Genomic DNA, 18,121 nt, shown 5'->3' with positions numbered 1-18,121 from the left:
AAACAGAAATAGTTTTCAAATGGCTGTTACTGGCACTCCCCACCTCCTTTCTGGTGAACTTAGGTTGTTGAAAATCAAAATGGAATCTCAGTGCTATAAATGGCCATTTTTTATTTTGGAAAGTCAAAACAATTGACAGGTGGGTGTTGTTGTTGGTTGTCTTTTGGCAAAGATGTTACGATTTACTGCACAATACGGTTTAGGTTTACACAGAGGAAAGACCCACTGTGTCAAGTGGCATTTGTTTCCTAGTTAAGTATGGGGAGAATCGCAGTCTTAGAGTGTGTACGCATGGTGTGCAAATGTGTGCTTAGAGCTGGATGCAGGTGTCTTTTGGGGTTGCCATACATGTTATACCATCCCCATAGCATTCCTGTCTCGCACTATTTGCCAATCTAAAATCTCAATCTAAAGCTCATTCTCCTGGAACAGTTATAATCCATTTTGTGCCAAGAATGTACTTCTCAAGTGCTTGCTGCATACATGTGTACACAGAGAGCACTTTCAGATCACCTCCTATTGGAACAGGCCACACCAGGGGTTTTCAACCTTTTTGAGTCCACAGCTCCCTTGACCAACTACATTCTTTCTGTGGCACTCCTGTGGGGCTCAGGAGCCCAGTTATGTCACCCCTTGCCTGCAGAGCTGGCAGCCTCTCACCCTTTTTTGAACACCCTCCTTTGTGGAGTGTTCGCTCAGCTTCCTCTCCCCTGTCCTTGAGAGTCCTCTGAGCTGCCGCCCCTGCCCCAAAGAGAGGTACCTCCTCACACTGCCCCACAAGAGTCTGAGATTTGTCTGTCCATTTCCAACAACAAGGGCTGGCAGACTGGCTGGCTGGGCTCCCGCACCCATTTGCTTGCTGACCCCAAGGCCACCTCAGCTTCTGGTAACCAGCACCCCCTGGCCAACCCTAGAGGCACAATTTGCCTGGGGAGCTTGTAGCCAGGGCTGCTGCAACAAACAGCTGTGCAAGCCTTTGGGAGACAGAGATGTGAGGGGCATCACAGGAAGGGAGGGAAGGAAAGAAGGGCAGAGGCCAGTGTTGCCCACGGCATCCCTGACCATCCTTCAAGGCAGCCCAGTGTGCCGTAGCACACTGGTTGAAACCCACTGGGCTATGCTATTCCCCATCACCATGTTTAACTTGTCCATGAATAAAGGCAGAATAGGAGGCAGCACATTAACCTGTGACTGTATACTGTACACTGCATACACACCCCCACCTGTATACACAGATAGTAGCTGCCACTTTAGAAGACGTTATTGCGCAAAGGTGTGTACATTTGCAAACTGCTTTGTGAAAAAGCACACTGCGAAACAATGACCCCTGTGCATTTTAAGGCCCACATGTGTACAGAACCTTAAGTTAAATTCTCACGGAAGAACTGATAAATGCCTCCATTTGGCAACCGAATGCTGATTCGTAAATCTTAGAGAAGAGACTCTACATTTCCAGATTGCGAGGTTTCTTGGTTCTTTGCGTTTGTACTCAGGGAAGCTTCTATATTCAAACCTATGTTTCTGCCTTCCGCTTTGGATAATAAGGGATTTCCAGCAGCATGTCATTAGCCTCGCTGCCTGGTATAGGGCCAGTAATGTAATCGAGGCCTCAGCTCACCGGAAACCTGGAGCTAATTCAGGGAGATGAAATGAAATAAATTACAACTGTGCTTCCATCCCTTCCCTGCTACAGAACACATTTTAGGAAGTGGGGCTGGGGGGGGAGGGTCAGGTGAGTTCCATTCCTTAATTGGCCTTAAATGTAAACAAATTGCTCTGCACGCGAGCCATATTCTAGTCAAGAGCGACAGTCTGGGCTAGAGATCAGGGACTAGGCTGGGGGAAAATTGAATTCCAGTCCAGAGACTGGAAAGGAAAGGGACTGACCATATAACAACTGCCCCCCCCCATTCATGATTGAGATCCAGCATGTATAAGCTTATTGGACTGTTACCCAAATAAAGGAGTACTAGTCAATTAATTACATGTGTTCTAGTTGGCTTTTAAATCTATATATAACAGTGAACTTTTGAATAGGAAAGGAGCAGGTTTTTACACGATGAATGCATGTATTGTGGCAGGCACCGTGTTAGAAGAGGTGTGAATGTGTCCGTGAAGAGAGAGAGAGAGAAGAAAGAATGCCTCTGTTAAGATTGTACCAAACCACACTTCTCTCTCTTTTTCTTTTTTTGGGGGTAAATTATTTTGTTAACTATAATTAACTATTTTAAAAAGAAACCAGTCACAGTATAATGCCCCTAGTTCAGCCCTTGCCAACTTGGTACCCTCCAGATGTTTTGGACTACAACTCCCATCAGCCCCCAGCCAGCTGGCTGAGGCTGATGGGAGTTGCAGTGCAGAACATTTGGAAGCTTGGCAAATGCTGCACTAGTAGTAGATCAGTAGCTGAGGGAACCTGTGTGAGCATTGGAGAGTATGAGCAGAACAGAGGTGGGGAGGTGGAGAGGATTTGCTGCGGTGCCCATTTGCTTTTGGCCCGTCATCTGCCTCCCCGTTGGCTCCAGTTTTCTGTCCTTCACAGGTCTGGCCTTTGTGCCCTCCTGCTTTCCATGTGGGGAGGGCAGATTTGGATTATGGCTAGCACTTTTTAAATCTATCTTTTTTAAAAAAGAAAACTATGCGTAGTTGCCAAGTCACACAATTTCACACGTTTATGTCCCACAATGTTTTATTTTAATTTTAAAAACCAAATTTAGTCCAATTTCGTACTCATAAAAATACCCGAAAGAGATGCCAGAATTTAATTTAACACAGCTGCCCTGAGGGAATTGCTGTACTTTGCGCTGGGATATATGTTTCAAAATTTGCACTGATGCCCTGCCTTTACTCCATTAATATTGGTTCAGATTTTGCCTAGTTGTTGAGCACAGACTTCATAAACGTGCTACTAACAAGCAGCTTGTTTGGACTAATGATAAAACCACGGTTTATCATGACCGGAGACAAGCCACAGTGATCGGTGCTCCTTAAATGGAGGTAAACATTATGTCTAAATTATGACTGTGGTTAGTCATAATTATGGTTAGCTGAAAGAAGACAACTTAGGGGAAGGGGTTGTACCTCAATGGTAGAGCGTCTGCTTTTCATGCAAAGGCCCTTTAGCATCTCCCGGTAAGCATAAAGGTAAAGGGGCCCCTGGCCATTTGGTCCAGTCATGACCGACTCTGGGGTTGCGGTGCTCATTTCGCTTTATTGGCCGAGGGAGCCGACGTACAGCTTCCGGGTCGTGTGGCCAGCATGACTAAGTCGCTTCTGGCGAACCAGAGCAGCGCACGGAAACGCCGTTTACCTTCCTGCCAGAGGGGTACCTATCGAACTGCTAGGCTTTCGAACTGCTAGGTGGGCAGGAGCAGGGACTGAGCAACAGGAGCTCACTCCATCGCGGGGATTCGAACCGCCGACCTTCTGATCGGCAAGTCCTAGGCTCTGTGGTTTAACTCACAGCGCCACCCACGTCCCATCCAGGTAAGCATAGTTAAGATTAATTGCTTTAGAGCTTGGGCACTTAGGCCTGGTTAGCACACAGTGCTAAGCCAAACTATGCCTTAGCATGAATGAGCAAATGTGCTGGTGCACAATAATAAAAAAAAGCCGCTGCTTTGCCCGTCTTCTGCGGCTTCCCTGTTATTGAGAGAACTTGAGCTCGTGGATTGTTTCACTCCAAACAAACCATGAACTGTAGTCAAAGCTTGTTCTTAGTTAACAATTCATGATTTATTTGGGGGGAGATAAACCATGAGCCTGCCTGGGTTCATGCACATTACTAAGCCAAACCATGGCTTAGCTCCCAGTAGCATGGCAGCAGCGGGAGGCAGGGAGCTTCATGGCCGAGTGGGGATTCGAACCCTGCTATTCCAGGTCCTAGTCCAACACTCTAGCCATTACGCCACCCAGCAGTCACCCAGCAATCTTTGATCACTGAGCATGCTTTGTATATATTGGACTGTTTTAGGTGTGTCATTCCTCTGCCCCCCCCATATATTTTCCTGAAGACTACGCGGACCTAGTGGTGGGAGGAACGCGGCAGCTAAAAAAGCCAATGCAATTCTGGGCTGCATCAATAGGAGTATAGCATCTAGATCAAGGGAAGTAATAGTGCCACTGTATTCTGCTCTGGTCAGACCACACCTGGAGTACTGTGTCCAGTTCTGGGCACCACAATTCAAGAGGGACACTGACAAACTGGAACGTGTCCAGAGGAGGGCAACCAAAATGGTCAAAGGCCTGGAAACGATGCCTTATGAGGAACGGCTAAGGGAGCTGGGCATGTTTAGCCTGCAGAAGAGGAGGTTAAGGGGTGATATGATAGCCATGTTCAAATATATAAAAGGATGTCACATAGAGGAGGGAGAATGGTTGTTTTCTGCTGCTCCAGAGAAGCGGACACGGAGCAATGGATCCAAACTACAAGAAAGAAGATTCCACCTAAACATTAGGAAGAACTTCCTGACAGTAAGAGCTGTTCGACAGTGGAATTTGCTGCCAAGGCGTGTGGTGGAGTCTCCTACTTTGGAGGTCTTTAAGCAGAGGCTTGACAACCATATGTCAGGAGTGCTCTGATGGTGTTTCCTGCTTGGCAGGGGGTTGGACTCGATGGCCCTTGTGGTCTCTTCCAACTCTATGATTCTATGATTCTATGATTCTATGATTCTATGATTCTTGTGTGTAGATGGTGCCATTTGGGATACATGATGATGATGATGATGATGATTTGGGGTACACTCAGCTCTGAACTTCAGATATAGATTGAGGGTTCATGAATCTCATTATTGTGAGCCACCTTGAAGAGACTGCAAAGTGAAAAAGCAGCATACAGATACTTTAAAAAGTTCCAGTTCTCAACAGATGCTGTAAATGATAAAGGAATTAAGTGCATATTTGATGTTACAATGCAGTTGGATACTAGCACAGTGTTAAATCCTATTCTTTTTTGGTGAGAGTAACTCCTCTTGGAAGGATTTTTTGAATTTTGAATGATTTTGTCCCTGCCCAAGAACATTTTCTAAAAAGAACTTCTGACTGGAAGCTGGAAAGTTGTGTGTGTGTGTATCTAAATGGGGAAGTGTTTTATCTGGGCTTGGCAGCTGCTGTATAATCCTCACTATCCTTTTTTGCTCTGTCACTGTTGTCCACTTTGCACATCCATGAAGAAAAAGAGCTGTTTTCCACGACTTTGCAGAGCAAAATAGGAGGAGAGTTGTCCTGAAACTGCAGGAATGCTAAACATCCAGGCTTGTTTGATTGCCTGGCCATTATCAGAACTGTGCTGTGCTTTTAAACCTTCCCTTTGTCTAGCTTTCCCCCTTTAAATCAAGTTGAGGCCCAGCCCACTTACCTGGTTTCCAGGTGAGGAAGTTCTGACGAGTTGTTCTGTTGTTTCTTGGGGGGAAATGTCGTTCATTTTTCATCAGGTAGGGCTTGTGTATACTGTACTGTGTATACTCTTTTCAGGAGAAAGCAGACCCGTCTCAGCTCTCTGCCTGATCTGTTTAGACACCAGTGACTATACTGCTTTCATGGAACGCAGTTGCTTATTTTTTTATTAATAAAACTGCATGTTGCATAAGAATAATGCAAAGAGCAGATGGTTTATGAATGTATTCATAATTCACAGCTTAACAGAATATGCATTTAAAGTAGCAAGATAACATCTGACTGTGTGTTTTTTTTTTTAAAAAAAATGGAAATCTTGGAGGGGATTAAACACACTGGGACAAATTGCATCTATTTACTTAGAGACAGTTTGAGTGTGGAGTTTAGTTTTCATTGTACCATTAAATTTAGCATCTATTTAGTAAGCTGGGCTAGTTAGTATACAGAATATCACGATACACTCTTTGCCAGGAATGTGAATACAAGTCATTTACTGAGTGGCAGCTTGCTACAGGAGCCCCTTTCCCATTGGGTTGGGATTCAGCTACAGGTCTTCCTGGTTGTCGTCCAACACACTAACCACTACACCACACTGCCTCTCCAAATAGGAACATACCAAGCCAGACTAATGGTCCATTTAGCTCAGCATTGTCAATTGTGCATTGATGGGCAGTGGCTCTTCAAGGCTCCAGATAAGGAGATGCAGCAGATTGAATTTGGAAACTTTTGCATGTCCTTTGCTTACAGGCTACAGTCCTTCCCCTCTGGAGAGGGGCAGGTGGGCATGTGGCCAGCAAAGGTGTGAACAGGACAGCTTCATTACAGTGACAGGACCACTGCTTTATTTTCAGCGTGGTGGGCTCCAAATGTACCTCTGTGGCTGGGACTCTTCCCCTATATAGCATCTCATTTGACTGTGTGCCTACAGATCCGGTCTGCCAGCAAACCTGTTGTGGTGGAGATCAGTGGTTTATAATATATGCTTGTTCTCCACAGGGACTGTTATTTGTAGCCAAACTGGCACCTGCCAAATGCAGAGTATCAAATTATCCTAACAGTTTCCCTCCTTCCGCCACAGTTTTTCCATACAACTGAGAAATAACCCGGGACAGCTCCACCCCATTCTTTTAATGATGGGGGGCAATGCCCAGGTTGCTGCTTGTTCTCCATGCTAAGTTTGCACATGAAACTGCAGTAAAAAAGGAGATTTTCGGAAATAAGCCGCAGTTGTGTTAGGAACAGCGCAACATTGGTTCTCCCTTAGATAGTTCTTCCTTTTTAGTTCTGTCCTAATTCAAACGGTCCCAGACCAAAGCCTTAACTTGGCGTAGCAGCCAGATCTCTTGGCATCTATGAAACTTGGATGAAAACAGGGATAAGCAGACCAGTTCCTATATAGAGGCTTTGAGTCAGTGACATCGTACTGGGTGAGCTGCTCATGGAGTGCATAAGTGGGGCATAGGTTTTATTCCATGCCAGTTCTCTGCAAATGATCTTGCATCCCACTTCAGTACCAACTCTTCTGTTCTGAAGACAGTGCTCACAGTAACCTGTGCTGTCAAGGTGGGCTTTCCACTTCTGGGGCCCCCACAATCCCATCCTGGGTAGGGCTCTTGCGCCTTTTTAACATCTGCGCAAGAAATTCAGCAGAATGAAGCATTGCTTTCCATGAAATGCAGGGATTTCATTCACCTGTTGGATTACTGTCTGTAATGCTAGTGCAAAAGACTGCGGAGCCCTCCGGACAGGGAAAGTTGTCATTAGCACTGGGAGGCTTTTAAAGAAGGTCTCCTGCTCCGTGTCACAGTGATATTTCCAGAAAGAGAAGCACATGGCACATTGTAAGTGGAACACCAATGTTGCATCTGGCACTCTCTCTGTAAAACAGGGTTTGGCAGACTTCAGCTTTGGTTTTTTTACTAGAACCCCAAGATCTGCCTACCAAAAAGGCAGGAGCAACAGACATTTCGCTCAGGGTTTCTTGGAGCACATTCCAAGTTTAGGAATTGGTTTGCAGTACTAACTGCTGTTTTTAAAAAGCAATTTTGTTGGTGATATTGTCAAACCATTGCTGAGCCGGAAAGCCTTGCTGATCTGCTGCAAATCTACCAGTAGATCCTGATCTATCGCCTTTTCATGTCTGCAGTATACAGTGGTTTGCAATGCAATTCTTTGGTGATGGCAGCAGGAGGGGAAAAAAAGGCAGGGAGGGCTCCGAAACCAAATAGGATAGGTGTGCTGAGTATAGGTTAACTCCTCCTCCTTTCTGCAAACTAATGCACTGCCTCTTAGAGTGGTGCACTCTCTGTGTCTGGGTCAGGCTCACTTTGTTGAAGAAGCTTTGTCTGAGGGGATGAAACCAATGTGCTGGGAGCTCACCTGTTGCCCCGCAGCCTCAGAAGAGAAGCGGGTGAGTTTGTTCTTCGTGTTAGTGATAAGTGGTGGTTTTTCAAACGTTTTTGGAGGCTGGAATAGCATGATCCTGTTGCTTTCTTGACTGTGTGCTGTGTTTTCCTGTTTCATCCTGTTAATTCTTCTGATCTCCCTCCCCCTCCGTGAAGAGAGAGACAAATGTTTTGAGAGAAGCAGAATTTCACATCCAAAGCTTGACGGCTGTGTGACATATAATTATTGAACTATTGCAGCAGGAAATTCTACTGGGGACGCATTCCCCCCCCACCCCATAAACTACTATAGTAGGGGAAAGGAATTATGTGGTAGCCAGGAATTTCTCTCAGTTTCTGCCTGTTAACACATCCTTGCCTTCAATGTGTGCCAGTAAATCCAGGCTAAAGGGTATGAATTTAGCCTTGCATGTGAGAGAGAACATTAGGATCCTGGGTTTTGACTTGTCTGGTGGTTAGTATTGAAGCAAAGCAGAATAATAGACTTGTCATCTATCCCAACCCCCTGCAATGCAGGAAACTTTGCCCAATGTGGGGCTCAGACCCAGGACCCTGAGATTAAGAGTCACATGCTCTACTGACTGAGCTATGCTATTGATCTTGGTAAGGGAACTGCAGAAACTGGAGAGACCTAGAAGATTGTCTGGTTCAGGCTTTACCAGTTTCCCCAATAAGTACTACAGTGGTACAGTGGTACCTCGGGTTAAGTAATTAATTCGTTCCAGAGGTCCGTTCTTAACCTGAAACTGTTCTTAACCTGAAGCACCACTTTAACTAATGGGGCCTCCCGTTGCTGCCACGCCACCTGAGCACAATTTCTGTTCTCATCCTGAAGCAAAGTTCTTAACCCGAGGTACTATTTCTGGGTTAGCGGAGTCTGTAACCTGAAGCGTATGTAGCCTGAAGCGTATGTAACCCGAGGTACCACTGTATATGAATCAGTGTGCTACAGTATCTCAAATGTGTGTCCTCTAACCCAGTGTTTCCCAACCTTTTTTGGGCAAAGGCACACTTGTTTCATGAAAAAAATCTTGAGGCACACCACGTTACAGCCCCGTAACGTCAGCGCGCAGCGTCACGCCGGGAGGGACGCACGAAGGAGGGGGGGAGGGTGAGCGGAGGCAGCGGCGAGCCCCGTTCCTCCCCATCCGCCCCTTTCTGTGCAAGGAGCACAAACAGGTGAGAAGGGGGTCAAACCTGCGGGCCGGCGCCGGGGAACCTCCAAGCTTTGGGGGTGGGGGGGGAGGAGGCAGCAAAGCGAGGCAGGAAGGAGAGCGCGGCTTGGCTGGGTGAGCTTTGGCAGGGGCAGGGAATGAGAGCCGCGAGGCGGGCGCTGCGGACGGAGGCGCTGCCCGCCGAGCTCGCAGGCAGCCAGACAGGCAGACGGCGAGAGCCCCGCGCTGGGCGGCCTCTCCTCGTCGCCGCCGCTCCGCATCTCGCCGCCCGACTCGCCCGACTCCCTCCGGGGACGGCGCCCCAATCGAAAATTTGACTTAAAAAAAAAAAATCTTTCGAATTTTTTAATTTTTCCCACGGAACACCAGGCAACATCTCGCGGCACACTAGTGTGCTGCGGAACAGTGGTTGGGAAACACTGCTCTAACCATCCCTGTCATCTGGGGAACTTGTTAAGAGAACTTAACAGGACTTCATTAATGCGTAAGATCAAAAGTTCTCAACACATCCTTCATCGCAGTCCGTGCTTTCATCTTCGGTTGAATCATATAGGACGGATGAATTCAAAGCGCTTGTGACTGTGTGCGGGAAGAAATCTCATACCAGTGCTCCATCTAACCATCCTAATCAACAATGTAATTAGGAAAATGGTGTCCTTTATATGTATGGAGGGGGATATATGGATGGGTGGGTTCATTTGCCGACTGAGTAAATCTTGCAGATGTGAAGAACTGACCCTTGCCAAGTGGGTCACTACTCAGAATTATTAGAAAGTAGTCGGTAGAGCATGAGACTCTTAATCTCAGGGTTGTGGGCTTGGGTCCCACATTAGGTGAAAGATTCCTGCATTCCAGAGGGTTGGGCTAGATGATCCCTTTGGTCTCATTCAACTCTACAAGTCTGTGATCCCACAAGAAACACAACTTTGGGGTGTAAATAGTTTTATCCTTTCCAGCTTTGAAAGCTGGGGAAACGTCCTCTCATCTGCATGATGATATCTGCCCACATTCCAACCCTCTCCCCTCCGCAGTTAGTTAACAGTAAAGATGGGTTTCCATATTCGAGGAAGAAAACAAACCCATTGGGAGTCTATAGCATCTCCCTTTAGGAGATGAAGGATCTTCAGTTGGCTTCCATCCCCAAAGTGCTGTGCGCTAACTTTCCCCCTGTTTTGCTCTACATGGCTTGTGTATCTTCTCCCTCTACCTTGGTCATGGTTTTCCCCCTAAGCGTACGAAGGAAATGTGCTCTTCTGTAGTCTCATTAAAAACCATGAAGATGGGTGAGAGGTGAATGAATTGTTTGGAGAAGGGAAGGATGTCAGGCATGAAAATGTCTGCACCGGTTATGTGTAGAATGAAGATGACAGCCCCATGAACTTCTCAACTCCAAGCAAAGCCTTTAAGGGTCATAATTGCTTCTCCGGGGAAAGGTTGGTGTGCCTGGGATACAGTTGTACACACAGGCTTTCTCCAAAGCCACATAAATTTCAGGCTGTTAACTAACTAATAGGAGTTGGCTTCTCCTGGGTTATTCCTCTGTATATGTGATGACCTCAGAAGAAGTTAGAGAGGCGTGGGCCTTGCGGATTACCTGCATGCATCATGCAGCCGTTTGCCTTGGTTGGCTGTTGGAGAACGTAACTCAGTGACAGGCCTGTCATCACTTTCCCAGCTGAGATAGGTAAGTCTTGATGTGGCAATGTCTCCGGAGAGTCTGCAGGGAGAACGCCTTGCAAATGAGAGGTGCCGCCGGCCGGCTCAGTAAAGGCAGAACTCTTCATATCTTAACACTTGAAAAATTCAGGCAACTTTTCCATTAACTGCTTCCCAAACCCCGAATGTTTGCGGTGTACGGTATCTTGGTCCCCCTTTTAAATTTTGTTTTAGAACAGGCATAGGCAAACTCAGCCCTCCAGATGTTTTGGGACTACAACTCCCATGATCTCTAGCTAACAGGACCAGTGGTCAGGGATGATGGGAGTTGTAGTCCCAAAACATCTGGGGGGCCGAGTTTGCTTCTGCCTGTTTTAGAAGTTTATCATTTGACTTTTAAACTGAACATCACTGTGATGAGCCCATGAGGATACTTCTCCTGAAAGGCTTTTAAAATACTTTAATTAAGTCAATTAATAAAATTTGACATGGGCAGGTTTCATGATGATAACAAGTGCTGGGGACTGGCCATTGGTTTAATTCTCCTGAACAAACCAATTCAGATGTCCGTGGTCTTCTCAAGAGAGGGAGGCTTCCTAAGTCACATGGGCTCTGTGTCATTGTGTGTCCCGTTCTAGGAAACGGGACTACCTCAAGCTGTCTTGAGAGGGCTGTTTCCTGCTTGCTTTTAAGGGTGTTTCTCACTTAAGATTTCTATCCCTTTTATTAATTGACCCAAAGAGTCCAGAAAGGAAGAACAAACCTTAAATTTGGAAGAATACTGTATTCCTCTAAAGAAAAGGGAGTATCTGTGGGACCAGATGTGTCTGATTCATACGTTGTGGTTAAGTGACCTCAGAAAACCCCCCACTTTTTAGCATACTCTTTTAGAAGGCTGTAGAATTCTTATTTACAGCCTGCCATATAATAAGTCAGACTGTTGGTTCATCTCGCTCCATACTGTCTACTCTGACTGGCAGCAGCTATCCAGGATTTCTGGCAGGGATTTCTCCCAGGCCTACCTGGAGATACCAGGGATTGAATCTGAGACCTTCTGCATGCAAATCAGATGTCCTACCACTGAGCTGTATTCCTTCCACATCTCCCTAACTCCAGTGGATTTTGACATAGAAGCACAAAACCAGTAAATGCCCATGATCTTTGCATGCTGGTTCAGGAACTGGTAGGATACGTTTGCCCCAGGTGTTTTTTTTGGGGGGGGAGGCATTTGAGTGCATGTGATGCACACTGGATTTTGGCCTCTAACAGAAGACTAAACTTGCTCATTGTGGAAAGTTTGCTTGTTCTTAGTCCCCTTAGTAAGGGAAAACTGCTTTGCGGCCTATATATTGTGGGTAATAGCCTCAGAGCTCCAGCAAAGACACAGTGGTTTAAGGATAAACTGCGTGTTAAAGGGATTCATTATGATGGAATATTAAACTTCCAGTTTTATAGCAACAGGTAAGGCATGTCTTAGAGACAGTAGCGCCACCTACTGTTATATTTTGGTGTTTCTCTTAACTTGTTTCTTAGCAAAGGTGGATTGTGTATCAGGCACATGATGGTTAGGGTTAAAGTTCTCTCTCAAAAGAAGTGTATGCTTATTTGTCTGCATGCTTCTTTCCTCTTATCATATACATGACTGAGCAGTTGCCTGGTAGAGAGGGGAAATGTTTAAAAGGCAAATAAATGGAAGTCATTTGGGCATCAGATTAATCAGTATATTAACTACAATCAGAGTCTAGTGGGTTGGTTTTATTGGAGGATATGGAACAAAACAGCATCTGTTTTGTCCAGCTATGTGCCCCCATTTTGACAGCCAATAAGAAGGTCTGGTGTGTTTTCTATGCTGGGAAGGGCTCAGGAGGAAGCTTTGAGTTTGAATGGGAGCAGCACTGGGAGGATGTCCTGGGGACAGTGGGTGACACAGCTAGTTCCTCAAAGGACTGGGGTGGGCACAGGTCTATGCAACCAACTTTGCAGAAAAGCTGTATATGCTAATTTATATATGTTTATCTGGGTTTAGGCCCAAAGCCATTCTGTAAGCAAAGAGAAGAAATGTTTTTAAAAGTGTGTGTGTGTGTGTGTGTGTGTGTGTGTGTGTGTGTGTGTGTGAAGGATCCAGGGCCCATCGCAAAAGACCTGAGGCTCAGGTTCTTCGTCAACCCCTTAAATACACTTTTGCCTTATTTTTATGAAACCCGTTTGGAAGGAGGAGGAAGCCTCAGTTCTCTCTCTCTCTCTCTCCCCCCCCCCCCCCCGTTTTGCTAGCAGGGCCTTTAGCAAAAAGTAAAAATTAAATAGAAAAGTCTGCCTCCTTTGCTTCCACATAATTTACTTGTTCATGGTTCTTAATGATCATTCCCCTCCCACTCGTTTCACTCAATATCCAGCATATGCCACAATATTCTATTTAGCAATTCCTAAGCAGCACTGCAAGGGATGCGGGTGGCACTGTGGGTTAAACCGCAGAGCCTAGGGCTTGCCGATCAGAAGGTCAGCGGTTCGAATCCCCGCGACGGGGTGAGCTCCCATTGCTCAGTCCCTGCTTCTGCCAACCTAGCAGTTCAAAAGCACATCAAAGTGCAAGTAGATAAATAGGTGCTGCTCCAGCAGGAAGGTAAACGGCATTTCCGTGTGCTGCTCTGGTTCGCCAGAAGCAGCTTAGTCATGCTGGCCACATGACCCGGAAGCTGTACGCCAGCTCCCTCGGCCAAAAAAGCGAGATGAGCGCCGCAACCCCAGAGTCGGCCACGACTGGACCTAATGGTCAGGGATCCCTTTACCTTTACGCAGCACTGCTGTTCTAATAGTACAGGTATGTAGTAATGGCACTTCACATCTTCTCTCTCCGCAACAAGTTCATTCTTCATGAATGAAAATGCAGCAGGTTGGAAACTTGCTAAGCTCAATCCTATTTGTGTTTCTTCCATATCAGACTTAAGGGGCAGTGGCGCTTACCCGATCTCTGGGTGGTTGTATTCAGTGCTATTTTTCTAGAAAAAGAGGTACCGGAACTCAACATGGATGTCTCCTTTGTTCTCTTACGATGGCAATAGAGCTCGCAATAGAGTCGTGCCGGAACTGAGTTCTGGCTGGGAGAAAAAAACCCTGGTTGTGTTGCCAGAGGGTGGTGAGTTTGGCTTGGTGCAACCATCTGTAGCTGTGTTTCTTTAAAAGTACAGTAAGTGTGTGTGAGTTCAGTGGGTCTTACTCCCCAATAGGTGCAGAAAGGGTTATATAACCTTGCAGTGCCATCATGTCCATATTTACTTGGAAGCCTGTCCTACTGAGTTTAATGTTTATGCATGTTTGAAACATAAGAACAGCTCTCCGTGATCAGCCCAAAGACCTATCGTTCAGCATCCTATTTCCCATGTTTGCCAACTAGATGTTTCCTCTTTTAAAACCGAACTAGTGGCCATCACCACATTCCCAGGGCAGTGAATTCCGAAGATGAATCATACACTGTGTTTATACTTCCTCTTCTAAGTCCTGGATTTCCTGCCAGTTCGCTTCATTGGATGACCTCCAGGTCCAAGTATGATGAGAGATAGAGAAAGTCTTCTCTGTCCACTTTTTGCACAAAGTACATAATTTTATAAACCTCGGTCATGTCTGTTTTACTCACATTTTTTCTTTTAACTAAAAAGACTTGGATGTAAAGGAGATGTTTTAGCCCCCACTCCACCCCACCCCACCATTCTAGTTGTTGTTCTCTTCACTTGTTACAGTTTTACAATGATTTATTTGAGATTTTATGGCTGGAACTGTACACAGTACACAGTGTGTGGCCGCACCATAGAGTTGTAGAAGGGCTTTATAATACTGGCAGTGCAGTGATCCGTTTCGTAATGATTGCTAGCATGAAAATTGCTTTTTTCATAGTCTTTTTTCATAGCTGCTGAAAACTGAGTTGACCTTTTCGCTGAGCTCTCCACCCTAACTCTGGATCTCGTTCTTGGTTTGTGAGGATTCTTTTGCCCAAATGTGCATCGTTTTCTATATTTGCTCATGTTTGACTACATTTCCCATTTTGTAGCCCATTCATCCAGTGACCTGTAGTGCTTTGAAGCATGGCAGATCAGCTGATCCTTGCACTTCAAAAGGGCTCCTTGCAAGCCCCTTCAAAGATTAGCTGGCTATGGAGCTCCCCATGGGGAACTTAGTAGTGCAGCTGATTCCAGGGAGCTTGAGCTGAGCATCCATCAGCTGATAAGAGCTGACTTCAAACTCTGTTTTTCTGCTGTGCCTGGTGGCGAGAGCAACTCAGCTAGGACTGACTGTGCTGTTGGCCAGCCAGCTGGTTGACTGGTGGTGAGAGAAAGTCTCCCTTTCCAATTTACAGTTGGGAGCACAATTTAAGGCTCTTTCCTGACTGTGCATTGGCAGCTGCAGCTGCACCTGCCCCTTTCCTGAGGATGTCACGTATGACATCAGGTGTGGGGCAGGTGGGCATTGTGTGTGGGTAAACAGCCTTGTGGGCCAAATTGGGATCTGTGCCAAGCCTAAGAAGGCCCGTGAGCCAGAGATTCCCAACCCCTGATTTAGCCAGGTGGAGGAAGATCATTCTTTATTGGGAACAAGGAAGCTGCTGTTAAAACATGTTTTGAAGGTGGGAAAGAGTTGCAGTGAGGGTGAGAGGAGTTTGCTTTATGGTTTCATAGCAATCTAGCAGTGTTTCCACTTCAGAAAATTTGCTACTGATGTATGTTATGCTCAGTTTTTTCCTCTCTCTCTTTCCTTCTGCAGAATGTGAAGCACTGGAAGATGTCCAGGCTATTAATCTTCTCATCCTGAGCCAAAACTCTTGATTTTTACCAGCGAGCAACATTTCAGAAGTTGTCCACTGCTGGCTAGAACATGGCTGCAGACCTTTTGCTACTGAGCCATAAAAGAAAACATAGGACTCTGAAATCCTGCTCTGGATCACCCTGAGGAGAACAGTGTTAGGTGCGCACAACTCTCTGATGTTGCGGTGCAACGGTGGCATGGCTCAGAGGGCCTGGGTCAGCATGCTCTTCCAGAACCGCAAAGCCCAGCTATTACTGGTCAACTCCCTGACTTTTGGCTTGGAAGTCTGTCTGGCTGCCGGCATCACTTATGTGCCACCTCTCTTGTTGGAAGTGGGAGTGGAGGAGAAGTTCATGACTATGGTTCTGGGTAGGTGGTATTATTCATGTTATTGTTAGATGGTCATTTTCTGTGTGAGATCTAGTGTGGTGGAAAAGAAGTCTACTGTAGTCCCGCTATGTACAATGCCCATTATTGTTGTATGTACAGGGAGGGCCTCAATATGGTAATGACCCCAGAGGACCTGCCAGGCAGGTTTAAGAGAGAACTAGACTGGTTTTCAGGGAATGACATAGCTGTCAACCTTCCTTTTTGCGGGAAATTCCCTTATTCCAGCGCTGTTTCCCGCTGCTTCCCGCTGCTATCCTGGATTGTTAGATATCCTGTAGACTGTCCCCGGGACAGGTGAGGCTGCTGATCCCTTATTTTCGAGGCTGCTGATCCCTTATTTTAAATCTGAAAGTTGACAGCTATGTAATGGTGAATTCATTTTGGATACCAAACATGAGGGCTTCTAAGAGCCTGAATTCCAGGAGGAAGAGAAGACAGTTTTAATTGTGCGCTGGAAACTGGGGCTTTATCTGTAGTGAAACGGAATCTCTAGATATGGTGCACACTGTAATGCATGCCCACTTAGTGAAACTTGAGGCCTAGTTTGCATGTAAGCCACTAACTATGAGCAGTAGCCAAGGTTTAGTCTGGTTTGGGTGGTACAAGAGGTACAAGACTAAAAAATAAATCAGGAAGCAGCAAAGTGGCTGTGCACCTCTCCCTGGAAGCCTGCAGGGTTGTTTTTTTTTAAATACTATGTTTTTATGTTGTGACAGTGACTGGCCCAAGTGAGCCTCATGGGGTTGGGGCCGGAGCCCTGCTTTTCCAGGCCAAAGTTTGACTGAGTCACTCCCCAGATTATGTGAGTGATCTCATGGGCCTATAGAGTGACTATCTTGTCAACTTCTTCCGCCTGATGAAATGTTATTTTCGTCTCCTTAATTCCAGGGATTGGGCCAGTTCTGGGCCTAGTGTTTGTGCCACTCATTGGTTCCGCCAGCGACCAATGGCATAGCAGCTATGGCCGCCGGCGGCCTTTCATCTGGGTCCTGTGTCTGGGAGTTTTACTGAGCCTTCTGATCATCCCTCATGCACAACGACTGGCCAGCCTCATTGCCTTGGATACCCGCTCCCTGGAGATCGCCTTCCTTATAACAGGCATTGGCCTGCTTGACTTCTGTGGCCAAGTCTGCTTCACCCCTCTGGAGGCTCTCCTCTCCGATCTCTTCAAGGAGCCTGACAACTGCCGGCAGGCCTTCGCTATGTACTCTTTCATGGTTAGCCTGGGAGGCTGCATTGGGTACCTGCTGCCGGCAATTGACTGGGACAGTAGCTTCCTGGCTCCTTACCTGGGGAGGCAGGAGGAGTGCCTCTTCAGCCTCCTCACCATCATCTTCCTCAGCTGCGTCTTGGCCACTGCCTTTGTCACGGAGGAAGTGGTAGCTCAGGTAGAAGTGCTGGCAGGCCCTGCAATGAAGGATTCCTCCAAGTCCCCACCTCTGGCCTGCTGCTCTTGCTGGCTTCCAAAGAACTTTCTGAGGACCAGGCATCTGGTCCAGGCCTTCAGGAGCCTTTGCGCCTTAGCCCCACGCCTGCACGGAGTCTGCTGCCGCATCCCCAAGGTCATCCGGCAGCTTTTCGTGGCTGAGTTCTGCAGCTGGATGGCCCTCATGACCTTCATGCTGTTCTACACAGACTTTGTTGGGGAAGGACTGTATCAGGGAGTTCCCAGAGCTGAGCCAGGCACAGAAGCCAGGCGACACTACGATGAAGGTAATTTGATTTCGGGGGGGGGGGGATAAATGCTTTATGCTTATGTCCTTCCATTACAGCAAGTATCAGCACCTAGACCCTTTGAATTATGCAACAGGAAAACTCTTTCTCTTACCTCTGATAACTTATGCGAGCAAAGCAGACTTTCATAAAGTTACCCTTTCTATTTACTGCAAATTCTTGGTTCTTGCTCAACGTGGGATTCTTTGGGAAGGAGGCAGGAAGTGGAGGGAAAGAGGAATGGGTAGTGGAATGAGGCCAGCTGGGTTCAGTGTGGTCCTGTGATAGTGTTGGCTCTAGATCTGGGAAACCAAGTTCTAAAACCTTATTCAGCAGTGCAGTTGCTGAATTGCCCTGGGTTAGTGATCATCTTTATAGCCTGAATTCCCCCACTGTGTTATAAAGGAATCTCTTCCCCACTCCAAACATCTAAAGCCAGGTTTTTTTTTAAAAAAAAAGAACTGGGAGACTCATTGGCCTGTATAGTCATTTCTATGCGTGACGAGAGCAAAGTTGGGGGATGGGAAATATGTGGCCCTCTAGATGTCTTCTGTCATTGGCCATGTTAGTTGGGGCCGATGGAAGTTGGAGCCC

General features: G+C 46.6%; 1 protein-coding gene across 2 annotated transcripts in view; it reads left to right on the top strand.

The window, feature by feature from the left end:
• Positions 1-18,121, top strand: part of SLC45A3 (solute carrier family 45 member 3) — a 46,912-nt gene that overhangs the window by 21,541 nt on the left and 7,250 nt on the right. The window contains exons 1-3 of one of the 2 annotated variants that reach the window (XM_082228343.1): positions 7,621-7,804; positions 15,383-15,793; positions 16,703-17,527. In XM_082228343.1, coding sequence (XP_082084469.1) covers positions 15,601-15,793; positions 16,703-17,527 — 1,018 coding nt within the window. In that variant the 5' untranslated portion in view covers positions 7,621-7,804; positions 15,383-15,600. Of the gene's footprint in view, positions 1-7,620; positions 7,805-15,382; positions 15,794-16,702; positions 17,528-18,121 lie in introns of those variants that run through there. The other variant, XM_082228342.1, reaches the window with a different exon arrangement.

Source organism: Podarcis vaucheri, assembly GCF_965113315.1.
Source record: "Podarcis vaucheri genome assembly, chromosome: 6".
Classification (NCBI taxonomy): Eukaryota; Metazoa; Chordata; class Lepidosauria; order Squamata; family Lacertidae; genus Podarcis; species Podarcis vaucheri.
Note: the sequence above shows the minus strand (reverse complement) of the source record. Positions and strands in the feature narration are given on the sequence as shown.